At 43.8% G+C, this 27,209-nt stretch overlaps 1 protein-coding gene across 1 annotated transcript in view; it reads right to left on the minus strand.

Moving 5' to 3' along the window:
- Nucleotides 1-570: 570 nt before the first annotated feature.
- agps (alkylglycerone phosphate synthase) overlaps nucleotides 571-27,209 on the minus strand; it is a 32,477-nt gene continuing 5,838 nt past the window's right edge. Inside the window, exons 4-20 of the mRNA XM_084083709.1 lie at nucleotides 27,059-27,179; nucleotides 26,731-26,805; nucleotides 25,435-25,506; nucleotides 24,980-25,059; nucleotides 23,029-23,109; nucleotides 21,146-21,271; nucleotides 20,550-20,658; nucleotides 16,081-16,208; nucleotides 13,855-13,906; nucleotides 11,575-11,651; nucleotides 11,372-11,484; nucleotides 9,824-9,893; nucleotides 8,885-8,946; nucleotides 7,773-7,862; nucleotides 6,719-6,818; nucleotides 6,491-6,548; nucleotides 571-2,823 (exon numbers count right to left, since the gene is read on the minus strand). Coding sequence (XP_083939835.1) covers nucleotides 2,702-2,823; nucleotides 6,491-6,548; nucleotides 6,719-6,818; nucleotides 7,773-7,862; nucleotides 8,885-8,946; nucleotides 9,824-9,893; nucleotides 11,372-11,484; nucleotides 11,575-11,651; nucleotides 13,855-13,906; nucleotides 16,081-16,208; nucleotides 20,550-20,658; nucleotides 21,146-21,271; nucleotides 23,029-23,109; nucleotides 24,980-25,059; nucleotides 25,435-25,506; nucleotides 26,731-26,805; nucleotides 27,059-27,179 — 1,536 coding nt within the window. The 3' untranslated portion in view covers nucleotides 571-2,701. The remainder of the gene's footprint in view (nucleotides 2,824-6,490; nucleotides 6,549-6,718; nucleotides 6,819-7,772; nucleotides 7,863-8,884; nucleotides 8,947-9,823; nucleotides 9,894-11,371; nucleotides 11,485-11,574; nucleotides 11,652-13,854; nucleotides 13,907-16,080; nucleotides 16,209-20,549; nucleotides 20,659-21,145; nucleotides 21,272-23,028; nucleotides 23,110-24,979; nucleotides 25,060-25,434; nucleotides 25,507-26,730; nucleotides 26,806-27,058; nucleotides 27,180-27,209) is intronic.

Here is a 27,209-nt window from a genome sequence, read left to right on the forward strand (position 1 = left end):
ATTAACTACAGTGAACCCTGGACTTGAACACATAACTTCTGTGCTAAGAGTCTGAGCCTTACACCATCCAGGGCCCCTGACTTGCATGGTCCCCAGGTAGGTCTGAATTCTTCTAATTTGTGCTACATTTTGCCAAGGAGACTTAAAATATAAAGATGAACATTTTCAATTTAAAAAATCAAAGCAATGACAGTCATTATAGATTAATCAAAGTGTCACTTTAAATGTAGGACCACAATGGAAACAAGGCCTCATGTTATCCTTTTAGCATTATTGGTTAACTGTACAAACTATGAATTAGGTATTCAATCAAAAGGTCATCTTGGTTCTGCTGTGTGGTTGAAGATGAACAGAATGGAACTGTATAAGTGCATGCTCCATGGTTAGCAGGCAACTAATAAGCAACATATATTTGGCTTTATGTAGACAAAGCCTCTCAGCCTGGAAGCAAAAACAGGAATTATTGAGTCTCTCACTGTGTTTTTGTGTTGTAAGAGATATATCCCCCCCTCTCTCTCGCACACACACACACACACACACACACACAAAAGCTAAGAATATAGAAATTGATGGGCTGCAAAAACTGTATATTTTATTTAAATTTATTGCACAAAAAGCATTGACAAAAATGTAATTGAATGTTAATATAACAGTGGAAATAACAAAAGGTACATCCATAACATTCAGATTTCAAGTTCCCACAAAGGTTTTGACACAGGTAAAATGCATGAAACTGTGGCGATAATGCCACGAAAGGTGGCAGGTCCCAAACCACTTCCTTCACTAGAGCTTCACTGAGGCAATATCATGAATGAATCAGATGATAGACACTTGGGAAGGAATAGGAGACAAGGAATAAAAACTGCAAGCAGAGAAGGAATGTAGCCATGGCTCTTTTTGGACTCAGAAATATCTTGAATATCAAATAAATTACAGGTTTAATAACCGTCTCAAAGATTCATAACGTAGTCAACAAATGGCTTAATCAATGGTTAATCATAGAAGAATGATTTAAGTCTAGTATCAAACTGCAATGCAGTATTCTTTCCAAAAACATACACAATAGTTACATTTCTTTTTGTGCTGAAAGTTTGCGGAATAACGTCAATTAAAGGCAGAACTGAACGAATGCGTTACAACACCTTGAAAAGTAGTAACAATCTAATAGTTTTATAGAAAGTGTCGGTACACATGTAAGTAACAGTCACAAATATCAATACATTTTACAGATTTAAGGGGGTGTCACTGTTTGCATATGTTGATTTAAAAAAATACAATTTAGCTGTGCATGTATTACTAGAATGTGATGTTTGTACTTATATACAGCATGTACAAACATATATAAACCGTACGTTTGCAAGATCTGTGTATATATAGAGTAATGAATAGGTTCAGCATGGAGTCTTTGGTACAACATGAGCACCAGGATTCAGAGGCATTTGCAGACATGATCATGCTAAAGCATAGATGATCTCAACAGGATGGCTTTGTCCACTAAACTTTCTGGGAAAACCAGACCATGCAAGGTAAAAGCTTTCAGTACAAAACTAAATATACATGTATAATCTCTAGACATACTTTCACTAGTTGGACTGACTTCTTTTTGTCAAGTTTTGGAGGGGAGGAGTTTAGTACACACACGCACACCTAGAATTGTAGGTGTGCGTGTGTGTACTAAACCCCTCCCTCATGTTGAAAAATAATACACACACACCCCCTGTGGTAAGTCAGGTAAACACAAGGCAAGAGGGTACAGAGACATTATAGTTAGGGAGTGCACAGATATATAGGGAAAATAATAGCATGACACCCAAAACAAATGAGGTTCACATACAGTAGTCTCCCTGTACAACACTGGAGTGTGTAAGAGAAGGGAAAGGCAGACGCATAGCTTTAGAAAGGCACAGAGCTTTAGAGAGTGCATTCATCTACAGAACTTACTGCTAAAGTAGTGCCATACACCAAAAGAACAAATGTGATTTACAAAAAAAAATGAAACACAAAAGATAATTAAGTTGGCAAGGATCTTAAGGAACTCTTAACAGTTAAGCGCACATAATATAATCATTTTGCATCATACCCAGTGTGTGAGGCCATAACAAGCACGTTTATACACACATACAGACTTACAGTAAACATTAACGGTGTACGATCCATCAGCACCTTAAGCAACTGACCATATCACCTCAGATGGCAGACTGAAGCCATGATGCAATGGCAAAGACAAGTTTATTTTTATTGTCCTTTTTAAGAATTACACACTGACTGATTGTTAAAGCATGTTATGTGCAACATTATGTAAAAGAAAGTTGTAGGTTATGTTGGGTGAAATAACAAATGGCACCAAATGACTGTTTCATTAACAAATAAATAAAACAAAAATTATATTTATGTCCTATTAACCATTTATAAACCCGATATGCTTCATTGACTGGGGTCCCCCAGGGGTTTGTTCTTTCCCCCTCCTTTTCCCCTCTTAACCAAATCCTTTCACCAAAAATAGCCAATATACAAGGTCCCAATGAATCACATTGCAAAGCTTTGTTTATCTTGTATATCTGCCATTTTCTCAGAATGTTCTCCCCAATATAGGGATGGTAAGGTTCATGTGGTTAATTTCACATTTAGTATCGAGTTAATTCAAATGCACAAAGATTCCTGTTAGAAAAAGGTGAGACAAAGATGAAGGCGATAAGGAACCTTAGAGGAGATTCCTGTTGCCAAAGATATTGTTGGGATCCACGTATTCCTTGACGGACTTCAGCATCCCCAATCCCACATCGGAGATGGTCTCTCTCATCCACTCCTTCCGAAGTTTCCCCACTGAAAGACAGAGAAAAAATAAATAAATAAATATGCACAAGGAAGAAGACAGGAGGGGGGGGGGGGGGGGTAGAGGAATCGGCATGGCTGATTGCTCAGCAGGCTGCTGGGAGCCAATCAATCTTGTGAGAGTGAGTGAATAAACAGAGGGTGATAAATGCTTTTATTCAGAGAGGAGAAATGTTTTGCATGGCATGATTTATGGAGCTCAGCAGACTATCAAACTCATTAGGCTCTGTGTGTTCCCAGAGGAGGGGCCGGCTGGCGGCTGTAGCGGCCGTCCCTCGCTCCCTCGCTCTCTTTTCTCTCACTGAGCGGGCCACCACTCCCCTCCCATTCCCTCCCTCCAAAGCCACAAGGGTGGGAGGGTAGATGTGTGTATGTATGTGTGTTTGTGTAGAACACAGTACAAGAGAGTGTGTTCCTCTGGGGTGCCCTCCAAGGTTGTCGTGCTTGCTTGGCCCAACCACAGTTCTGTACCCCCTGACACAGGCTCGGTTTGCTGACAGCCTGCCATGGCCAAAAATGGCAGAAACACAATGGTCCTCTGTCGCCATGACTTTGGCGTTTGGCCACTCTCTGCTGTGGCTCCTGCTCTGTCCTGAGGAGCGAGCGTGGCCGTGGCACAGGGCCTCGGCGGGGTGCCCGGTGCTCTGCCAGCTGTCCAGGTTCTTAGCAGAGGGTCTGGAGCCAGGGAGAGGCCTCGAGACTGTGGTGAAATTGACAGTGGGACCAAACCGACAGAGAACTTCCACCGCAATGAAAACATACCAACAACTAGAACCATCACCCTTTCTGCCGACTGCCACCTTCGCCAATACCCACAGTATGACTGCTGCACGTAGCTTACCGAGAGGCCCCGCTGACAACGCTCAGATCTATGAGCAAATATCCCTGACAAGGGTTTGTTATCAAGGGTTGGAGGGTGGATGAAAATAATGTAATAAACATTCAAATTAAATAGTCAGTTCATACCCCCAAAAGCAGCACGGAAACTTCTGAATCTTGTGCTCTGCGAAAATGTATTGCTCTTCGAGGTCACATTGACTTCAGACAAAAAAAAACTTGACACTTCTGTACCAAGACTAAAAATAGATCTGAGAATAGAACGATCTAGAACAGGTGCCTGCTGGGTGGGTAAACACACTCGGGTTTGAAAAGCACCACCATAATCACCTGAGATTAGATACAGAGGCGAGTCTGAAAATGAAAAAGTGTGACAAGATGGAAATGTTCACACGCCTTCCCCGTCCCATTTGGATACGCTCGCACCTCTGTAGTGCGTCACCGATGAGGGATTGGGTAGGGGGGCAGCATGTTAATAGGGCATGTTGAGGGCGGGGCAGGCCTAAAGCGTTAGAGCGAGATTGGAAGAACTGTGTGTTATCAGTGACAACAAGCCCCGCCAGGGAACCCAGGTGGGGCTAGTGAGGCCCGTCTCCTGACAACAGACACAGGAGGCCACCAGGGGCCTGCTGCACCACACACACCTCCAGATGGTGACAGAGGGACCGGTCATTCACCCAATCAGCAGTTACCCAATAACTAAGAAAGTAGCCTGCTCTCCTCCTCCCACAACCACCTCCTCCTCCTACCCTCTCCTTACTCCCGTCCCTTGTACCACCTCCATCCCTCCCTCTACTCAGGGATGAGGAGAGAAAACAGAAGGTGCTGGGACTGCATCATTGCCTCCATCACAGTGATAATTTACACATCTATCTTGTCATATTCTCTCTTTTGCGCCTGCTATTGCAATCAATCTCCCCTGGCTTTGGTCTGTGCAGCTGAGACATGCAAAGAAGAGCAGGCAGTTATTTTAGTAGCGACAGAAAATATAACACACACACACACACCTTAAAGTGTCAGATTTCTCATGTGTACAAGACTAGCTGGTCTAATGAGTGGGGGAAATAAAGTCACTGAGTCAAGTCATTTTCTCCTCCGTGCAGTGACCTGAGTGCTGGTGCAGTTGGCTGAGTGTGCTAAAGTGACGCCCTGCAAAGCCACAAGGTCAGGTGGAGCTGCCAGCCGCCCCCGGGGCAGCCCTCATACAGAGGAGGCTATAGAGACCGCGAGCTGAGCCGCCACCCCTTGACACACTCCTCTCTGTCTCTCTCTGGGCTGCCTTGACAAATGGGGGTCAGAACATGAAAGACGGGCTAAGGTAGCGGCCCTGCGCTCCGCTGATACGACAGAGCCAGGGTATTGGCTGAGAGGCTGGGGCGCGGCGTGCACCATCGCAGACCACGGCCGGGACTGATGGATGGATGACTCCCCCCCCCACCACCACCACCAATGATGGATGTTCTCGCAGCTCTCCACTGCTGCAACACTAGTGACCTGGTTAAAGAGGACATTTCTTCCAATGTTCTGGATTTCAAATAACACCCGCGGAATCATCAAGCACACAGTGAAGCTTTTGCCTCTTAAATATTTGTCATCCCTTTGACCCCCACTTTGGCAAGCTTTTAGAATTAAAATCTGTGCCACTTTGGCAAGCTTTTAGAATTAAAATCTGTGCTAAGGTGCCACCCATTTTCAACTCTGCACAACGTGGTGTTTTGTCGGATGGCATGTTGAGTAGCCAAAAATAAGGGCAACGCTTTCCACGCGCCTGGCCACCCTCACCTCACTCCCACACAGCATAAGGCTGACCTGCTATAAACACAGGCTACAAAAATGTATATTTCCTGTGGTGCCCTCCCACCTCGCCTTCCTAGACTACATCTGTTTTCTTTGATACACAAAACCCAGTGAAACTAGCTCCATTTGTCAAGCGCTGATTGTGGGCAGACAAACCGGCCTGTCTGCGCCCAGATAGCAAGCCCCACTGTTATTAATCACAATTACAGAGTGGGCCTTGCACACAGGAGCTGCATCAATATCGGCCCCCCTCCCCCCCCCCCCCCCCGACACCTCCCCGCGTTGCACAGGGTGGCCAGGCCACCGTTTGGAGGTCAGCGTACACCCGGCGATAACGGCAGCATCATTTACCCTGGCCCACCGCCTCCTTTTATTAGCAATCTTTTAATTTTGAACCCTTCCCCGCCTTCAGGAAAAATTGTGATTTAATATCGCAGCTGATTCACTGCATGCTGTTTTTGACAGGCGTGATGAATAGCCTGAAGTGATGTATGAAAACAGCGAGGCGGATGGCAATATAGATAAGGCAGCCATTTCGGTTAGCCCTGATGGGGCTCGGAGAGTGGTTTCACCCCCCCTCCCCATGCCTTACTCACGTTTCATTTGGTCATTGTTGAAATGAACAAATGGCTAACTCAGAGACATTTTCTGTGCAGTGGGAACATATTTTGGACATGTGAAGGAAGTGATGAAAGATCTCCTCGCTTAAATTTATTTTTTACGAGAAGACCACATGTTAGCCCACTCGCTGACATGGCCCAAAACACACTGCCATGCTGCCTTCCATGGCAACTTTGAAGAGCCTTGTCCCGTCATGAATAGTCACAACTTTTGAGAATAAAGCCCAATGCAGCACACATCTATTTTCAACAGTTTTCAACTGTGTTTCAGTAAATATTTGGTAAATGAGACCTAGAAACTAAAAAGGAAAAATAAAATAGTTGCAATGGTGGCTACTGCAACAAAAACAATTGCTAATGAGACATAAAACACTGATATTGGGTTAGTCAGGTTGCTATCATACCTCCATGGTGATGTGACAAGCTTCCTCCATTGGCAAGGATCTCTTCTCTGGCTGCATGCTGTAAATTGAAGATACACTCATTACTCAATCAATATCATACATTCTGTTATTGGAGTGAGAGTGCAACGCCAATGTCAAATTATTATCAGGATACATTGAACTGCTAGGATACAATAGATAAGTACATCATCAGGACAGTTGTATAATGATCTAAATGATGGTGTTTACCTCCACTTGTTCATACACATGCACTGGATCGCTGAGTCCCCTGTAGTTGAAGGCAAAGTAGAAGTACACACAGGCACCAGCATCATACGTCTGAGTCACCCTGAAAAACAGCACAGGTGCAACGCACACAATTTGTTAAAAACAAGCAAAGAAGAACATTACTCCTTCACATGCCCCTCTGAAAATCAATTCTACATGAATCCAATGAATATGGGCTTAGTTGAGGCACTCCATTTTCAAACAATGAACACGATTTTCCCTTTGTAATCAGAGGGCAGAGTGAAGTGGGAGGCTGGGCTTTTCTCCTGAACCCTTTGACCCCAATTCCGTTCATGTTTTCTAGAAAGCGGCGGCAGCATGGTGGCTCTGTCACCTTCAATAACATCATATTATCAGGACATTAAATGGCCATCGCACAATTTTATTGGATCATCTGAGCCACATTTGTAGCTGCTCAGTATGCAAGGGGTTGACTTAGTGCCATGTCCCTCAAAGCAATCAATCAATGACGCCAAATTATTTATTTTTTTCACTCAAAGATATAAAGAGCAAAAAACAAGCAAACTGTTTACATTAATCCAAGATGATACCTTATCACCTACCAGCATATAACAGTTAGCATTGTATCTTCCAAGATGATACCTCATCACCTACCAGCATATAACAGTTAGCATTGTATCTTCCTAGTCCCCATCCCTTTGGAGGAATTGTGTGCAGAGCCCTTGATCATTTGACATGGCCCATCACCTAGCACACTGGCTTTTCTAGAGGTTAAATGGACAAATCAATCTTGTGACAGACTGCAGCCAGGAAATGAATGGCTGAAGCATAATCAGGCAGAGGCCTAATCTGTCCTCAGTGAGGGGGAAGAAGCCTGGTACCCCTCACCCGTTTGTCTGTCTGTCCCAATGGTTGTTTGTCGATCTACTGGCTCTAGATAGCTGACAAAGGGTCAGGGGGTCTTGTCGACAATCATTCATAATCTGACAATGGAGTCTTATTGTAATCTTTCGTGCAGTGCATAAATATATGTTCTGCAGTCTACAAACATTACCTGCATGTGGACAATGGTACAAATGGCACTCCTCTCTCTTTACACTCTCTGGTAATGCGCTCTTTCACGTTCCGGCAAATGTCCAAAACCCTATGAAGAAAAGAAAGCCACGCACACACAAAAGAAGTGGGTTTTAAAGCAGCTAGATGTAAAGAAGATAGAATGGCAGGTTAGAAGGATCTGTCAGTGCAATATGACAAGGCCGGTAGTTCAAGATTTTGAGGAAGCTGCCCTAGCTGGGAGTAGAACAACCTTCACCCAGACACCACATACAATAGAGCAACACCCGATCACACACCCTTAAGACTCTATTCTATGGATAAGAACAGCGATTTCAGTACATCTTGACAAGCATATCGCTTGATGCAGAACTTATGAATTATGTTAACTTATAAGACAAGAGAGAAAAGACCAAAAAGGATGGGGAGAGAGACAGAATAACAGGGGCCATTGTGGAGCGTGAGAGCTGTGCTGTGGTAGATGCATACTGTCTGGGAGATGTTCCCATCGGTGTGGAAATGGCCGCCAGTGCTAGGCATGTGCAGTCGAGTGTGGAGGAGGACGGGTAATGAGCCAGGCACATATGCTCGCCTCAACGCCTGATCTCTTGGTCTCCCCCATCAGGCATTTTACACAGCAAGGAGCTCATACTCTGTGTGCGTGTGTGTAAGCGTGCGGTATTCTTTGCATGGTGAAGGTGATATGGAGAAGGTGGTGCATAGTTTTGCCCATCACACAGAACGTGGATATGAACTGTACTGGTGTGGGGGCGACAGGAATGCGAGCTCCACCGAACGTGCTTGTGGAGCCATCTCCCCCATGTCGCTGTGTTTTTTGGCTGTAGGCTGAAAAGACAGGCTTCCGCCCACGCTGAGACAGTTAATGGGGGAAGGAGGCAGGCATGAAGGTGAATGTCAAAGGCAGAGGGAAGGCAGGAAAAAAAAACATAAGAGAAGGGAAAGGGGGGCGGGGGGTGGTGGCTGAATTACATTTCTTTGGTTCTCTTCACTTCTCGTGACTGCGTGGGAAGAGGGTGATAGAAAATGGCTTGTAGCCATTCAGATTCACTGATAAAGCCCACACAGTAGTGTTTTTTATATTGGTATCTTTACCTGTCCCAAGGCACAGAGGTCTCGAACGACTCCCCCATCACGTAGTAGTCCATCCCCAAGTCCTGTCCAGGAGACAATGCACAGGTTTAGAAAAGGCATATGTCAGGCCGCTCGGGGGGCGCAGTGGTAAAGTGCCTGTCCACCACCGCGGAGGTTGTGTGTTCGAATCCACTGTGGTACATCCGGTTTTGTTGAGCGTCTACACCAGCGGTTCTTAAACTATGGGTCGCGACCCAAAGCGGGGTCGCACACTGGTCGCCAAAATCCCTCATAATATGGGGTTGTGGTATAAAAAAAGTTTGAGAACCCCTGGTCTACACGAACACAATTGGCCTGTGTTCGGGGGAGGGAAGCCAGGCGGGGAGGGTGACAATAGTCACTGCATGTAATCCTATGGGCTGGGGCGGCACCTGTCAGCAGGGAGTGTTGGGCGGGAGGATTAGGACAAAGTCTCTACATCCTCCATGGGGGGCTCCTTAGTGGTATGCGAGTAGTAGGATACAACAGCAGTGACAACACAGAAATGTGTGCGGGGAGGAATCAATTGGCATAATGATTAAATTGGGGTGAAAAAGTGGGTAACAAATTATTGGATACTATAAAAAACTATTACAGGGAAAAAAATAAATGGCAAATGTCTGGCTGTGGGTTCTGCAGCATTGGAATGACTGCTAGGAGGTCTATGATGAGCCTGGTCTAAAAAAAAAAAAAAAAAGAAATGCACGGCATTGTGATTGCGGCAGCAAACGGCGGGCGCTTTTCAAGACGTTAAATACCACATTCTGAGACATTCTGACAACATCAAACTGTGAGGTCACATTCTATGGCCTCTGCGGTGTTGCATGCTATCCTTTCCGCTGTTAGAGGTCTAGTCAGAGTCCCCTACACCCCCAAACCTGCCCATCAGCCAAGGGAAAAATAGGGAGAGGAGTGACCCACCCGGAGGTAAGCGATGACGAAGGTCAGCATGTAGCCTCTCTGACCATTGTCCTCTCCAGCTGCCAGGCCCCTGGAAGCAGATAACAGGGTTAATATTTAACAGCCCTCTTTCCAGTGTCTTTTGCAGCTGCCTGGGAGCTAAGGCACTCTTGTCAATCTAACAATGTACGGATCAATGAAGCAGTGCTCCACGCATCGGCACAGGTCAGCCACACATCTATCACTGGCAGTGGGTAATCAAATTTTCATCCACTACCCAAACTAATCAGGATACGCTCATTAGGAAATCGCTATATTGATTTACTTATTCCCTCCCTTGTTTCATAACACTAAAAAAAGAAAATATTCCTCACAGAACCACCCCAATCCATCACTGGCACTCGATTTGACAAGTGATGACGATTTATTTGAAATAATGCAATAAAGCATCGGATGCTCCTGGTAGGTGACATGTTTCTGATGATTGAACTCCAAGCTATTACATGACAGCCACAATCCAGTGACCTGTAGATTTGGCAACTGAGCCAAATAGCTACACTAAGACACAATCCATAGGGTGATGTTACACAACGAGGAACATGGAGGTTTGTTCACAAGACTAATGTCCTGATTAAATACGTTCTGATTGGTTGGAGAAGCAGGAGCACAGCTTACAATGAATTGGAAACTAAAGTCAATATTCCTGAATTGCCATTTTGACAAACAGCTCTCCTGGACAATCTTTGTAAAATGCAAATGGGTCCACAATTTATCGACAACTATCTTGGAGCATAGTGATCTTAAAGCCTAAAAGCACATTTTAAAATGATCACAATTAAATGATCACATTTGTTTTTAGCTTGACAGCAATTGAACAATGTTTGGAATCCCCTAACAACCATCTCAGAAATGCTGTAGCACTGGATGGACTAATTATCTCAATACCATATATAATTCAGGTGGATTGGGACATGAAGGTTAAAATGTTTGGGACAAGGCCGTGCTGAAGGCTAAAAACAGGGTGAGGATGGAGATAGCATCCCTCTCCAGCTGATAGATAACTTATTTCCACCAAAGTCCTCATTGATCTGTTCCATGATCAATCACAGCAGAGGAGCACTCCCAGACTCCACCCTATCGCCCTGTCCTACAGGGAGCTGTGCCCTGCTATCAACCGCCCACACCCCACCCCCTTCAACACAAAAGCTGGCCTGACAAGAGGACATCCACAGGTGATCCATCACTCTGTACCACCACAGACTACTGAGTGGAGGACCAAATCCCAACAGTTAAACCAACGCGTCTCCAGTCTTTTGACGCTACCGTGAACTGGTTGGTTGAATGGAGTAACATCACAGGCCTCAGGCTGACCCCCCGCCCCCCCCCACCCATCACATTCAAAGTCGTGTCAAAAGGTGCTTTGTCATTGCTGTGCTTTGTATGGACAGTGATCTTTAAGTGATCTTTGCTCAACACATGTCATCATCCTGCCGCTGGCAGATTAATGCCACAGTGAAAGTCATGTGATCGAGCCAGATTAGGGAGAGAAGAGAGAGCGCAGCCACCTACCCAAATTTAGCCGCAATGTCATAAACTTGCTTCTCGTGCTGCAAGACCTTCTCACGATCCCCTTCAAAGAGCAGGGTGGCCACACACAAGCAGTGGGGGTCAAAGCCTTTGAACTGCGAAGAACAGAAAGAAACTCTTCACTGGGGAGGGGAAAAAAATACCTCTCTGGTTCTTTTTTTAAGGATTAGGATTACAAACATTACCTTGGTGATGTAGAATTTCTTCAAGCCATCCAAAAAGGACGTGAAAATTGAGGACACTTGAGGCTTCAGGGCATGACCTGCAGAAAACAAATCTCCATCAGAAAAGTCAACTCCCCTCTTTTCAAAACCAAGTGGCATCTGACACTTTTGAGCAACACCTTTTTTTGCACATTAGTCTCTTTCCCGCTGGTTTCCTCCAGCGTTTTAAGAGGGCAAGTGAGCCTGACTTATTTAGGTTTCAAACAAAAAGGATGAAAAATAAATGGCAACATTTGAATAACTTTGCAGCTGGCCAGTGGCTGCCAGCGACAGGGACAATAAATCAGGGGGGGGGGTTTCCGAAGGGAAGTGGGGTTGACGCGGCGATATCCGTCTTCCTCATGCACACTTTTTGATTTATTCCTGATCGGACGCACAAAAGTGCCTGTGGACAAGTGAAAATGAGGGGCCGGGGCTAGAGGGATGGTTATCAATCACAGCGGGAAAGTCACGGGTGATGTCGTGGAGACTTACCAGTTCATTTACGCCGCTCCCCTCCCCCAATCTCAAGTCTCTTCATCACTTAGTGTCCTAATTATTTCCATTCCAAAATTCATTTACGCCGCTCCCCTCCCCCAATCTCAAGTCTCTTCATCACTTAGTGTCCTAATTATTTCCATTCCAAAAATTTGATTGCAGGTTTTTAGGTCTCCAGCAGCCATCATACTCGTTAATTAAATACTCAACATCCAGAAAGAGAGAACTATGTGATTCTGCCCCTCGAGTTTTAGCTTGCTCACATTTCTGCCGTATCAATAGACACTACACAGAAAAATCTTCAGTGTTAACTCGAATGTAAGAATGGTCACAAATGGACCCTTGAGGGTTCATTTGGGTCCATGTTTACACTTTTCAAGTTGAATTAACACTGCAGATTTTTCAGTGTACCACCTACTCCACTGCACTCATTTTTCATCTTGTGTATCAAGACAGGCAGTGCTAAATTCTACTCGTTGTCCCAATCTGAAAATGAGCCATGAATACATCAACTCTCCTTACTCAACAGCCGACATGATTAAAAGTGAGGACAAGCCACTAATAAGCCCAAGAAGGTATCATAGAGCCATGAGTTTTAGTTATTAGTGAAAAATCTGGTCGCTTCATCTTGCCTACTTAATGCTAGGAAGTGCCTACTCTGTGAAAAGTGGAAATATAGGGGAGCTAATGAGATCCCTGGAGACTGGGGAACTTTACAGAGATCTCTGGCAATGCCTGATGCATTCCACTACACCTCAAGAAACAATATCATAACACTTCAATGTAACAACTACTTAATTTTTGCCAAGGTCATTTTTCATTGTGCCTGAATTCTTCACTTGTGTGTATTTTCAGTTTGTGAAATAATGATCAGTTTAACAATTCAACACTGTACAAGGTACTGTATCAGTGCCATTCACAGTTTTGCGAGGTTTTGTTTCTTCGTTTTTAATGGAACACATTCATAAAACACTGCATACACTGAACCAAATGGCTTTTTATTAACCACACCACAAACCCTGCAGTAGCATCCCTATTCTGGAAGATTTGGTAAAAAGAAATTGGCAAAAATAGCCATCTACAAGCTCAATGCATTGCAGCGGGTGAGCGTGTAGATCGGTTATTTTCAATATTTGACGTACAACAGAGTATATAGGGTTTACATGGTTAAAATAGATTAACATATGTGGCATATATGATCTAAAACGATTATGGTATATTTTCGGTTACTGGTTATGCAATGTGCGACATGCTGTAAAATCTTCTGATCAAAGATAGAGGTTACAGGAGAGGCCTAAGGGAATAGACATTCTCTGAAAATAGATAACCAGGTCAGACGCAGGCATGTTGCACAGTATAGCATGACACTGTACTCAAGGGCTTGTATGCAAGAGTGTGGTTATTTAAGGCCCAATTCTCTTCAGCTTAAACAAACATGTGTGTACAGTATATGGAAAATAATCTCTTCAAAAACTTAAGTGATTCTTTATTTTCATAGGTTATAATTTAGCACTTGGTTCCACCGTTATTATATATACACACACACACAATATTTTCTCTCTGTTAATGGCAATTAGTTTCAATGGGGAGTGATGTTCACCCCACTAGTGGTGCTCGACTTCCAAGAAGGTTCCAAACTGGATTTGGGAACTTTCAGTTTGGAACCCACTGATATACTGTACACAGCACCACATGCACACACTGCAGACCAGTTCTAACCAGAGCAAAAGGATTTGTCATTAAAAAAAAAAAAAAAAAACTTACCAAACTGAAATTGTTCATTGTCCATAAGCCGAATGGATGCTGGTGCACATCTCTAAGGGAGGAAAAAATAAAGTAGCCCCTTTTTTAATATTCATATATTAATTCAAATCAGTCATTGAAAACAAATTGTTTGATCTTATGATTCGACTTCATTGGGTTAGTAAATACTATCCTGTCCCGTTTCTTTTTATGCATTTCTTTCATCAACATTGCCAGATAGATAATATGCATCAGTGCTAATGTTAGGTGCAACTCTTGGTGGCAGTTTGTCCCATGTTATTATTATTATTATCCCACGATTTTGTAACCCACATTTTTTCACCCAGTGCCAATTGCCTATGTAATCCTGGGCACTACCTACCCTCTGCCAGCCTAGGGAGAGCCCAAGCTGAAGCTCATGCCTCCTTCAATGCATGAGGAGCAAGCAGGCCGCTTCTTATCACCCGACAGGGGGGAGTTTCCCTGGTTGGACATAGCGCGTGGAAGGAACACGTTATTCCAACCAGTTCCCTTCTCCTCCATCAGGCGCCCCGGCTGACCAGGGGGAGGCAGTATAGTGACCAGGATTACTACATGTTTTTGTGAGGGTATTAACTACCCTAGGAGACACGGGGAGAACATGCACACTCCACACAGAGTAGGCCCTTTCACCAACCCCACCTAGGGTATGTTTGTCCCATGTTAGATTAATTTCACGCAGCGGCCATTTTGCTCATACGTCATACTCGGGGGTGGGGGGGCGGGGGTATAACCTATGGAATGAACGGTCAATAGCCTTTCACAGTAGCACTGTGGGAGTGGTGGTACAGAGCAGACCCTCATGTCGCCATCAATAATAGCTGCATCAGCACACTTTTAAACAGCCATAGACAGCAGAGCTGGCGGCCTAGTCATCTTGACTGCCTGTAACATTCAGTTTTATTCCTTTTCATCATGGTTCGATATAGTAACCCTGTGCGACCAACACAACAGTATTCAGCCCTACATACTATTTTCCCTAAGCCCGATTCATACTTCACGAAATGTTGCACGAAATTGTCACGTGTAGAAGAAAAGACCTATAAGCTAACAGCGGATGCAACGCGTTGTGAGCTTAGTTGAAGGTCTTCCATTTTCAGCGCAAGACACTGTCGTGCGACAGAGTATAAATTAGGCGTCAGAGTGGTTAAGGTCTGTTAAAATGATGCCGTATTGGTTACAAGGCATTATGTGTAAGATTCTCACATTTAATTTGAATAAAATAATTGCAGTGTACATTTCATATCAAATAATAAACAGACAACATTATAAAATCCTTATTGTATAATTGGATCATTATGGGTCAATTTGTACTCTTTCAGAGTTAAATTAACACTCAAGGTTTTGCAGTGTAATAGACATTAATCTATTCAACCAAACAAAGTGATGTCAACACCAGGGGTAATGTTTATTGATAGTCTGCGTTTACTGCAAAAAGTAGCAACAAGGATACTTTTTAGGATATCATGGTTGTCGGGCAGAAACCTAGTATCTCTAGATTTCAATAACTTTTTTTGTTCATAAATGAATGCCCAGTTTTACACTTTGTCTTGTTAAAAAAAAGGGAATCTACAAGCTTGTAGATCTGCTATTTCCGAGAAATTTGTATGTAATTATAGGCAGAATCATAGGCAGCTAAATATATATAATTTTAACCAATGAAAAGTATTAACATCAAAAAATACTACATCACAGCCATTGGAACACAGGTTCTTTTTTACATTTCCTGATAAAGTAAAGTTTTTTGACATACAAGCAGGGACGTGCACAGATAGACTCTAGGTGGTGCTAGAGCACCTGCCCTTTGCCCTCTTGACCAGAAGTGCCCTTTTTCCCTTTTTTTCAGTTTACAGCACAGGTCTTCAACAGGGGGTCCGGGACCCCTAGGGGGTCCTCAGAGTTACTACAGGGGGTCCGCCAAATCTTTAAGTGCTATGATTTTTCTTTTTACCATAACCACTCGAAACCTAGCATCCCTTTTCTGAGGAGAACTTTAGCCAAAAAATAGCAGATCTACAAGCCCACAACGGCTCGCACTGCGAGGCGTTGTGGGCTTGTAGATCGGCTATTTTTGGCAAAGAGGTATAGGTGTAGAGGGAAAAAAGAGCAGACCAAGTAAACAAAAAAAAGTATAATTTACTTGAGCACCTGCCCCTCAAAATGTCTGTGCACGCCACTGCATACACGGTTACATGGGTGATATGGTACCTGTCTGGCAACCTCTCGCAAGCAGGCCACTCCCTGCTCAAAGCAGGGGAATACAACAGAGCCATACTTCTGGTACTCCGGCACGGGGCGGATCTTCATTGTAACCTCGGTAACCACGCCCAGAGTTCCTGTGGAAAATCACAATGAGAGAAAGAGACATTAAAAAAAAAAAAAGCCAGTTCCCACACAATTGATGCAAGCTACCCTGGTCTTAACTCCATTAATCTTGGCATTCATAATTTGGGCATGTCATTACAGGCAAAACAGTTTCAATGTTTTCAAAAAGAAAATAATTAACAAATTCGAAAAATAGCAGATCTATAAGCTCACTACGCGTCACACTGGCGCGTCGTGAGCATGTAGATCTGCTATTCATCATACGATGAAGTCTATAAGGCTTAAGTGGTTAAGTGTGGAGCATCAAAACCTATAACAGGTCTCTGCTACACGTCTCCCCAGGGTGCAGCTGGTGACCTTTCGTCTCATATTTCACCTTAGTAATCTGGTTTTCCACAACACACGGGCAGGACAAGTTAGATTTATCAGCTAGGAGTATGGAGAAATAAAGCAGGCCCATATCAAAGGCAGGGACGGGGCTAACAGCAGGGCTGCATATAAGGCCATACAGAGACCTTTAGCAGACCTCCTGACCCTGAACACTGTCAACGGCTAGCTTCTGCTGCTGCTGCTGAAGGGCTCATATTGCTGTTCCAACGGTTGTCACAAAGGGAGCATGTCTGTGATTAATGCTCTTAACCACTTAAGCCCGGTTTTATATTTGGACTATACGAATACAGCAAATCTACAAGCTCATAAAAAAATGAAGAAGTTGAAATCTATAATGACATGCCCGAAATAGGGACACCAGGGTTAATGTGGTTAAACATCAGTGAACATTTTTAAACCAATATAGTAAAAAATAAATAAATAAATCAGTGAGTGTTTAGTTTAATTTCAATACGAGGTCATAACACAAGGATATTATTTGAATGCCAAGCAATTTCAATATGAGGTTATAACACAAGGATATTATTTGAATGCCAAGCATTTACGCACACTGGCACATGCTTTCCACTGGTACAAATTGGACAGCTAACAAACAGTGCAGTAAACGTGCTAGCGTTAGCCATCTCACAGGACTGAGCCTCGTAGACAGCTTGGACAAAGCGCACTATTAAACCCCGGCAATTGCAAGAATTCTAATGGCACTTTTATCTTAACGAGATCACAGTAAACAATGATAACCTATGTCATAAAACGCTTTTATAATTCTGCCACCAGTTCATTATTCTGAGGGAGGGGAAAGCTAGAAGTGAGTTCCCGTTTTGCCATCCAGAGCATCCATATTTACTGCTTCCATTAAAAACACACAGATGTCTGGCTAACGGGTTTGTGAATGTTTATGAATCACGGATAACGAGAAGCAACATCAAAGATCATCAGCCAGTGTCAGGTCATAGTACAACTATTCTTCCCACAATTAATGCAATACACAAAACACCAGTAATGACATCATGCAGAGTTCCACATATTGTTGGTGGCTAAACAGAGAAAGCATAAACGCTCTTACAAAAATATGATACTCCTGACAAAGTTTATTGCTGATAGTGTGCAACTTGACCGCATGTTCCCTCTTTTTATACCTTATCTAAATACTTTCAATTGCCTTTGTGCTTGAAAAGAAAGCTTTATAAATAAACTTGCCTTGCCCTGCTTAGACAAAATTCAGCTGTAAAAACATTTAAATATGCAGTGTTTTGACACAACATGACGTTACAGTCCAGTCACGATTGGGACTTCCTGAATGGTCTCCTTCAGGGTAAATAGAATGCATTGTTTTTCTTCTTGTTATGTGTGTTATTGGAGCAAGTGTTCTCCTGCACAGGGACACATCTGAACTGAACAGAGCCAGCTCCATTAGCGCTTCGTCAGCCTGTTAATGAGCCCTCGAACGTGACACTACATGCCACATGCTGCTCTCTAGTGGTCCAACGGATAACATGTGACGCCATTAGGCCTCCTCTCGGGGGCATCATTTGACTCGTCTTTACGCTATTGGGGAGGAGCTACACAGGAGGAGGGGAAAAAGGAGGGTGAGAGAGAGTAGAGGGAGAGAGAGAGGGAAGTCACAGGATACAATGAGAGTAGGAGGAGCTAGAGCGATGAGTGCGAGGGAGCAAGAGAATAAGTGAGAGACATACGTCTGCAAGGAGGTAAGAACAGGAAGGTCAGTGAACACAACACATGAGAGGGAGCTCCTCTGTACATGTGACCTCCTGGTAGAGGAACATTATGCAGGGAAGTGGACCATTCCCCATCACACAACCGTCTTCTACCAAAAATGTCTGACTGCTTGGCCAGCAAAGGGAGCGTTTTCACATAGCATTAACTCATCACATAGCATTAACTCAGCGCAAAATTTGATTTGCACTGGTCGTCTACACCCACACACACACCTGCATTACAGTCTCCATGGCTGAGAGAACTTTCAAAGAGGGAGTGATTATTATTGATTATTCCAATCATTCCCTTTTAACAATGGTCGAAAGTCGGGTGCAGGAAAGTGTTTTGCATTCAGGCGCTTTCAAGGTTACAGATAGGCAGACCTGGCTGCTGCGTAGCGAATGAGGAGTGCCAAGAGGTCTCGCAGTCATTTCTGATTAAAAAGGATGCGTTCCACTTAACATGCACAGCGTAGTTGCGGGACTTGGGTGCTGTGCTTTGTTGTCGTGGCCTACTGTCAGAATGCAGGGTGGGGGTACTGGGGTGAAGAAGCAGATAATTCTAATGAGACCCAGCAGTGTGGTGACCTCTAGATCCACCTAGTCGGCCTCCCAGGAGCACACACCCTCTCAGAGACGTGTGGTCCTGTCCCCTCTTCTCGCTTTCCACAACCTTCAGCCCTTTCAGTATGGGCGAGACACAGCAAGACAGTCTTTATCTTTCCAAACTCCTCAGACTGTCCAGTTTCTCAGACAAAATAACCGTCACAAGCAGGGGCGTGCTGGGACCAAAATTCAGCTCTGGGATTTTCCGAATTTTTTCAATAAAAAAAAAAAAAACATGCGGCAGTTGTCTTGGGTGGCCCACCGGCCGTCTGGCGGCCCGTAAATGGCGCGGCCGTTCTGGAATTTTCCCGAATTTCCCAGTGGCCAGCACGTCCCTGGTCACAAGAGAGGGAGCATGGCTGCTAGTAACAAATTGACTCATGCAAGATACTGCCTATCATGGAACTTATTATTCAGGGGGTTTATCTGAAAATATTACTCTGACCATGGGAGTCACCAACACCTATGCATAATAGTTATTCTCAACCACACCAACAGAGGGCACCACTAATTAGTTTTTACACACACACACACACACACACACACACACACACACACACACACACACACACACACACACACACACACACACACACACACACACACACACACACACACACACACACACACACACACACACACACACACACACACACACACACACACACACACACACACACACACACACACACACACACACACACAGTAATGAAGTATGAGGAGTCACAAGTGACTGCAAACAGAAAACAGCCCCTGAAGAAGGCCGTGGGGCCGCTATGGGTGGGTTATCCCTGTCAGTTTTTAACTCAATTCAATGATGAAATGGCCCTCTCAATAAAGGCTTTATAACTTTTTCACCAGAAGAGTGCCTTGGATTTTTCCTTTGTTGCACGTATATAGAGTCCCCAACCAAAGAGGACCTTCATTATACTTTTTTGAACTTCCGAGCACTCCAGACCCAAACTTTTTTTTAAATATCAAAAATTCAAAAAGAAAGTTGCGACTTGATTTGGAGGTTGAACTAAATAATACCCTCATCACAGTTTGAAACCCAGAATTTCTGCGTGCAGTTATATTACGACACAATTAAATACATCCAGTTCTGAAATTATCGACAGATGTGCTTTTCGTATCCACCGAAATCAATTCTAATGAGTACAAATGGAGATCTCTGCAGTAATCCCAACATAGTCGGTGAGCAGATTGCTGAGCTTTGTTGGGCGAATATAGAGTTTGTATCCACAGCTGTTTAACATGGCGATGCCAAGAATGTGTGCACCTCCTCATTATGTGAGGGGGACCTGGCATATGGCAGTATTCTCTGTGGGCATTCACAAGGACAGGGCACTGCAGTGGGGAGGACACATGCTGGTTTGTACCTAACACCCCGCTGCATCGCTTTTCCACCAGTGCTGGTTAATGTTAACCAGGCCTGCAGCCTGAGAACTCTCCTGCTGTTACCCCCAATCCAAAAACTCATGAACACACACACACACACACACACACACACACACACACACACACACACACACACACACACACACACACACACACACACACACACACACACACACACACACACACACACACACACACAGTGATGTGAAAGTCACAAGGAAAATTTCAGAGTAATGAGCAAACCTTCGGAGCCCAGGATGAAGTGGTGCACGTCTGGCCCTGTCGACATGCGCGGACCCTGGCAACTCTTCTCAATCACTCCTCGAGGAGTCACCATCCTCACATGGACCACCTGAGCGGTGACAGGACAGCAACATTTTAAAATAAGAAACTCAGATGAAATAAGATGCCGCCAGTAATACACTGTGAAAGACATTTAAACCCCGATCTGGTCTCGGTTCACATCCCGACTACCTGAACGTCACAATATTAACCCTCGCATGTCACATGTGTGAATGCACCGGATTTTAGAGTTGAGCATCAGCTCCACATGTGGGTTGCTAAGAATATGCCCTCTTTCTACTATGGAATAAAACCTGTTATGTCCCCACTGTAACCTCATAAAGCCTTAGAAAACTGGACCTGAGTTGGCTCTGAACTTGGACCGCTGTTTTCCCGTCTACATCAAATATCGTCACCAAAAATAGCCGATCTACAAGCTCACGACACGTTACGTGTCGTGAGCTTGTAGATCTGCTATTTTTGGCTAATGTTCCCCCAGAATATGGATGCATGGGGTTCAAGTGGTTAAATAAGAAATGAAAAGAAGGGTTATGCACCAAGTCCTCAATGTTGCCGTAGATGTTCTTCTTCATGCCCGATGCTCTGGTGGCCACCCAGCCGCCCAGGGAGCTGAACTCCATGGAGTCAGGCTCATGGCCCGTACAGTAGCCGCTTTCATTGAGCTGTGGAGAGAAGTGCTAGAATTAGTTTATAGGTTCAAAAAGTAAGTAAAAAGATGAAAGCTGAAACATAATGACGTTGTGTGGAACCGCTGAACCCACCAAAATGTTTTTATGACGAGGGGACGGTGGACAGGGGGGGGGGGGTCCTACTCTGCTGTTGAATTTGACTATACAGTATACTCGTTATGCGTTCAACTCTGGTTTTATGGCATCATAGATTTTTACAACTGAACTAAAATAAAGCAACGTATGAGCATAACAAGAGCAGAAGTAAAACAGACCGAAAGATCGGTGCTTTAGGTGTGTCTTGTCTAAAGCTCTAGTTCCGTGCATGAGCACTTGGCCATGCACTTTATAGATGATTAACATTTGGTCTTTGCCTGTGCGTTCAACTCACGCACCACCAGGCCACACTGCAGTGTAGAGAGAGAGAAACATCTCGGCATGGCTGACTTGCAGCATGGTTTGTGCGGTGGAACTTGGCCATTTTGGGATTCCAACCAGTGACGCAGAAAATAAAAAAAGACCCCGAGAGCTCTCCAACAACACCAGTCATATGCAGTGTTGTTGGAGTACTCACTCCTGGCCAAATGTTACTCTGTGTTCTTAAGTAACACTCCTGGCCAAATGTTACTCAACTACAAGTAAAGGTTGCTCAGTCAAATTTTCACTCAAGTTTAAGTACTGGAGTACTTTTAAAAATTAGTAAAAATTAGTACAAAGTACAGAAAATATAAAGCTCACAACGCGTCACGACATTTTTTGAGTGTAGATTGGCTATTTTTTACTATATTGAAATATGGCTTAAATGGTTAGTTCAAATGTACTTTTTCCCTTACTAGAAATTCACAAGTAAAGTACAGATACTCAAAACGTTTTTTAGGTATAGCACTCCAAGTACATGTACTTCGTTACTGTCCACCACTGCCATATGCAGCAACACTTGACTGAGGAGAGGGTGCAGACCTCCGACAACATTGCTTTGTTATCAGGAGCCTGCACACTCCAGAGGTACCCCAGAAGAAGGGCTACATCTCAAGGCGCCATATTAAGGAATAAAAAATAAAATAAGACCTCGGAGTATCTGAGCACCCCCCGCCAGGGGCATTGATCACGAGATGAGGGTAAAGTCAGCCGTTGTTTTATTGCACCACTCCCCTGGAAGGCAGTTTTTAATGCAGACCCATCTGCTCTATCAAAAAGGCCCCGACATAACGCAAAAGGTAGACTCTGTTTGAGATGCAGCTCACACGTTCCTCTACATCAAACGCCTTCTCAATTTTTCTGAATTAGCTTGATGGTGCCATCTGCTCATAGCCGCTGCCTCAATCTCTAATCTCTACCCTTCAGTGCTCTGCTCCTCGGCGGAACTCGGCACATAACGCTGTCGGGTCCACTGAGCACAGAGCTGATTTGAGCGTGGCAACCATAGAATAGTTAACCACTTAAACCCTATATACACTTAGTTGACCGGAGTCCCACAGGGGTCTATACTAGGCCCCCACCTTTTTCCCCTCTACACCATATCTCTTCACCAAATATGGCAGATCTACAAGTTTACAATGTCAGAAGCTTGTAGATCTGCCATTTTGGAAGAATGTGCGCCTAATACAACTTGCCCAAAATAGGGATGCTACGGTTCAAGTGGTTAAAACGGAGCATAATCATTGGCGCACAATTGCAGTGTAGCAGACTTTTATAATGGATGATATGAAATGGCTCAACAATTTGGATGGTGATGGATGCATAGTACTTACTAATCTCTCCAAATCCTGACCAACGATGCCAGCCTCAACATGGGCAGTTAAATTCTTCTCGTCAATCCACAATATGCGGTTCTGCAGATAAACAACAAAAAAAAGAGAGAAAAAAATAGACATGACTGATGAGGTCATAAACTTTCATTACTCAGGCCTCAGCCAACATAGTTTATGCAGAGGAACATAAAAGAAAATCCCTTGAGAATGCCTTTTGAGTTTATCCAAAATGAAAAGCAGCCATTGAGGCCAACCATCTGATGCAGGTTAGAAGAACGAGCGGATCTTAATGAAAACATAGTTGTGTTGACAGTATATTCCCAATGCTGTCCTCTGCAATCTAAAAATGCCTTCACCTATTAGGTTACCGTCCTAAATTGCTCTGTTACCGAGGCCTTATCTATACAGCAAAAAATAAACAGTATACACACTGTAATTTGTCCATTTTTAACTACGATTGTACAAATCTGAGGTTACATTTACGTTGCGAGTTAATTAACACAGTTGTATAGGGAGAATCTGTCAAGTGATTATTCTTTTGTTAAAATAACTGTTTAATATTTATATAATTGCTATAGTGTTTGTTCAATAACTGGGGTCTTCCAGTCTCTCCAGCTCTTTAGCAAATACATTTTCAGGTCAAGATACCGATTTCCTCCAATCAGGAGAGAGAACTCATACAGGATATGAAATAAACAAATGAAATTGCAAGTGATGAAACAAATAAATGAGCAGCCAAAATTGGAATTAGACCACAAGCTGATAAATGATCCTTGTGAGGTTATCTTTCTTGATTGGAAGAAACTGGCGTCCCACCTGTAAATGTTTTTTATTTCTACTCGAGAGCTGGAGAGACTCATTACTGAACAAACACTCCAATGATTAGCGTAATTTTAACCTTTTACCAAATTGTTTTTGTTTTAACCACAAAATGGCTTTCAAAGCACCTTTAAGCAAATTAGATGGGGGGAGGGGACACAAGTTAGGCTCCTCAAGGTTAACCTCCATTTAACATTCAATCCAACAGAAACCACGCTTATATTAGACGTTAGGCACGAGGCCTACACCTACACAGCTTGAGCTTGCTTCACACCTGCAATCAATTATTCTCCAGAGGTAGTAAAGACTGTGTTCCTGCCATGTTCCTGCTTTCATGTGCTTTCCTTGGAACCATCTCACCTCTGACCCTTGACACAGCACTCTGGTCACCGGTGTCAATGTCAGCTACTTCCTAACTGGTAGACTGCCAGTGTCCGGGCAGCGTATATATCATGTCCCTGCATGTCAGATCAAAGGGCTATACTGTACTAGTACAATGTTTTTACCATGTCTGACTACATTGTGTTAAACAGTGCTGTTGGGACAGCAAAAAAGATTTCTGGCCAATGACAGGAGCATGATAACCGTCACATTCGCAATGGTACAATGGCAAACAATGGTTCAACAACTATTGTACAGCAAAATGTAGGACCTCAGATACTGAGATTTTGAAAAATTATTAATGAAGCAACCTTTCTATGGCTTTTGACTGTAACCTACTATAAAGCAATTCCAGAGCAATTTCAACATTAATAATGATAATATCTAGCATTTTTGAGTCATAACAGTTTAATTCTACAACTTTTAGTCATTTTGGGGAGTCGGTTCATCCACCTCCCCTTCAACAATACACATCACTGTCCCTGTCGCCGTTAACCCCCACTACGAGTCTGGGGGGGCTTAGACAACCACATCTCCTCCAATACACATGGAGTCACCGTACACTTCTTTTCAACTGACAGTGAGGAGTTTACCGGTAGAGCGTAAAACGTGGGGAGTAACGCGCTAGTTCTCACAGTTCCACTCCCTGCAGGAAGAAAACCACCCCAACCGTCTCCATGGTGGTGGGGTGAGTACACCCTCACGCCCCACAACTGGTGCATTTTATACATACAGTCCAACAATTACCTACCATCTGTGAGGTATCCAGAGAGACAATGGAGCGGGTCTCCTCTTGGGGGCACTCTAGGGCACTAGAGACACTGGTCCCTCCTGGTTAAAAGAACAATGTGTGAGAATAAAACATTCATCATTGGACTAGCTGCATTTTTCAACGGGGCTTCATAATTTGACATCTGTTGGTGCATTTGTAAAATGGCACCGCAAGCAACAGAAGAGCCGTTAGCTGATAAATTCATTCATTCATCATTCATAATTTCTGTGACTTCAGAAAGCACTAAGGAGGAGACGCAGATGAAAGCTCAAATATTTACATTCAGTGATGTCGAGATGACTAGATTAGCTTGTGTACAGTGAAAAACTCTGCTCTATCTGCATCATTAAAGAACATGTAAAAGCACATTTAATAAATCACAAACACGCATTATATTGCTTAGAACTTTTTGGAACCACAACAGACAAACTCACCTCCATAGGGAATCAAACAAACATTGTGTTTGCACGCCAGATCCACAATTTTCACCACATCATTGTGGCAGTCTGTGAAAGTATGCATTACAGTAGTCGTGAAGCACAGCAATAACAAGACTGTTGCATATATTTGCCATCACATGACACGAATCATGAAAGTGGCATTGACTTGGACATGGACCATATTGACACGTCAGCCATTTTGCGCCAACATCACACCTACATACAAGCCAAATCAATCAAAAGTGACCCACAGCATTAAGACTATAGAAGACAATAAACATGCATAGAGCCATTAAAGTAGGAAGACAAGCAGATAGGCAGAGAAGCTTCAAGGCAACGATGGCTCAGACTTGCCCGGGGGCATTCATTCTTGAGATGGAATCAGAAGGCATGAAGCTAAGGTCTCTGGGGTGAGATGTGCTGGATCAATATGAAGGTACTCTGACCAATCACAGCCCCCACATCCATTCACACTGGACTGGTGAGTGTGGGGGGGGGGCAATATCCACCTACATGGATGTGCTTGAGTGGCCTCAAGCGCTTTGTGAGCCAGTGAGAAATGCCTCCACTCTAACACATTCTGCCGTCCAATTAAACACAAGGCTGTGTAGCCTGTGGATTACAGTTCAACAGAGTAACCCCCCTTTCTTAAATTACACAGCCAGCTACTACTCTGGAATGCAAATTACAGATCTCAAAAACTACAGGCTACTCTGGAGGTGAAATTGTGTGTGTGTGTGTGTGTGTGTGTGTGTGTGTGTGTGTGTGTGTGTGTGTGTGTGTGTGTGTGTGTGTGTGTGTGTGTGTGTGTGTGTGTGTGTGTGTGTGTGTGTGGGGGGGGGCTAAAAAAAAAACAAAATAAAATGAAAACAATTGGGACCTTCTCCAGTTGGAAAGACAGTTCTGCGATTTCCTGCCCAATTGGGAGCCTGCTAATCAAGTTTCAGCTATTAGTCAACTCTCATTTGCATGATAAAATAGTGGCAGCCATAACGACAGCAAACCAATCTCAGGATCATAATTCATGGGTGCAACTGTGCTGGGCCAGAATGTGTAGTATTGGGTGTCAACCGTCCTCCCCCTGACGCTTCTTATTAAGCATCCACTCATACATATTAATATCCCCTCGCCTCTGCAGAGATTAACCCTTTAAATCACCGGAGCCAACAGGGAGCTCAACTGCGTAGTGGCAAAAGAGATGAAAATGCGTAGTGGCAAAAGAGATGAAAAAATGGGTCCAATAAGACAAAAACAAATTGAAAACAGCAATGACACGGATTCTGAACTCACTTGGCCATACTACGACATCTGGAACACGGCCAAATCTCCCCTCACGTAGAGCGAAGATCTCATGTACACAGTGGCCTGTAGGACAATCCATAATAAATGATCACAGAATAAAATAAAATCACTGAAAGCTGAAAATAATGATTTATAGTAGCATTAAGATTTGTGGAGTAAAAAGTCTCAACATGTGACGCCACTCTTAAAACGAACTTCTACTTTGTCGTACAACAGTGTCGCTCACCAAAAATAACTGGTTTTGAATTCGTTATTTTTGATGAGTGACGGCATCATTTGACTTTAGGTGGACCAGCCCCGTCCCAGTATGCCTCACCGTGGGCCCGGAACACCCGGTCCTCTGCATCTTGGGAGCAGGGAATACCCGTGGAATTTAGATCTTCCACAAAGGCCTCGTTAAGGTTGGGAGGCGATACAGCACTAGCATTCAGAACCGGCTGAAACAAAAGAAAGGTATTGAAGCTTAG

The sequence above is a fragment of the Gymnoscopelus microlampas genome, assembly GCF_963454915.1.
Source record: "Gymnoscopelus microlampas genome assembly, chromosome: 17".
Lineage (NCBI taxonomy): Eukaryota > Metazoa > Chordata > Actinopteri > Myctophiformes > Myctophidae > Gymnoscopelus > Gymnoscopelus microlampas.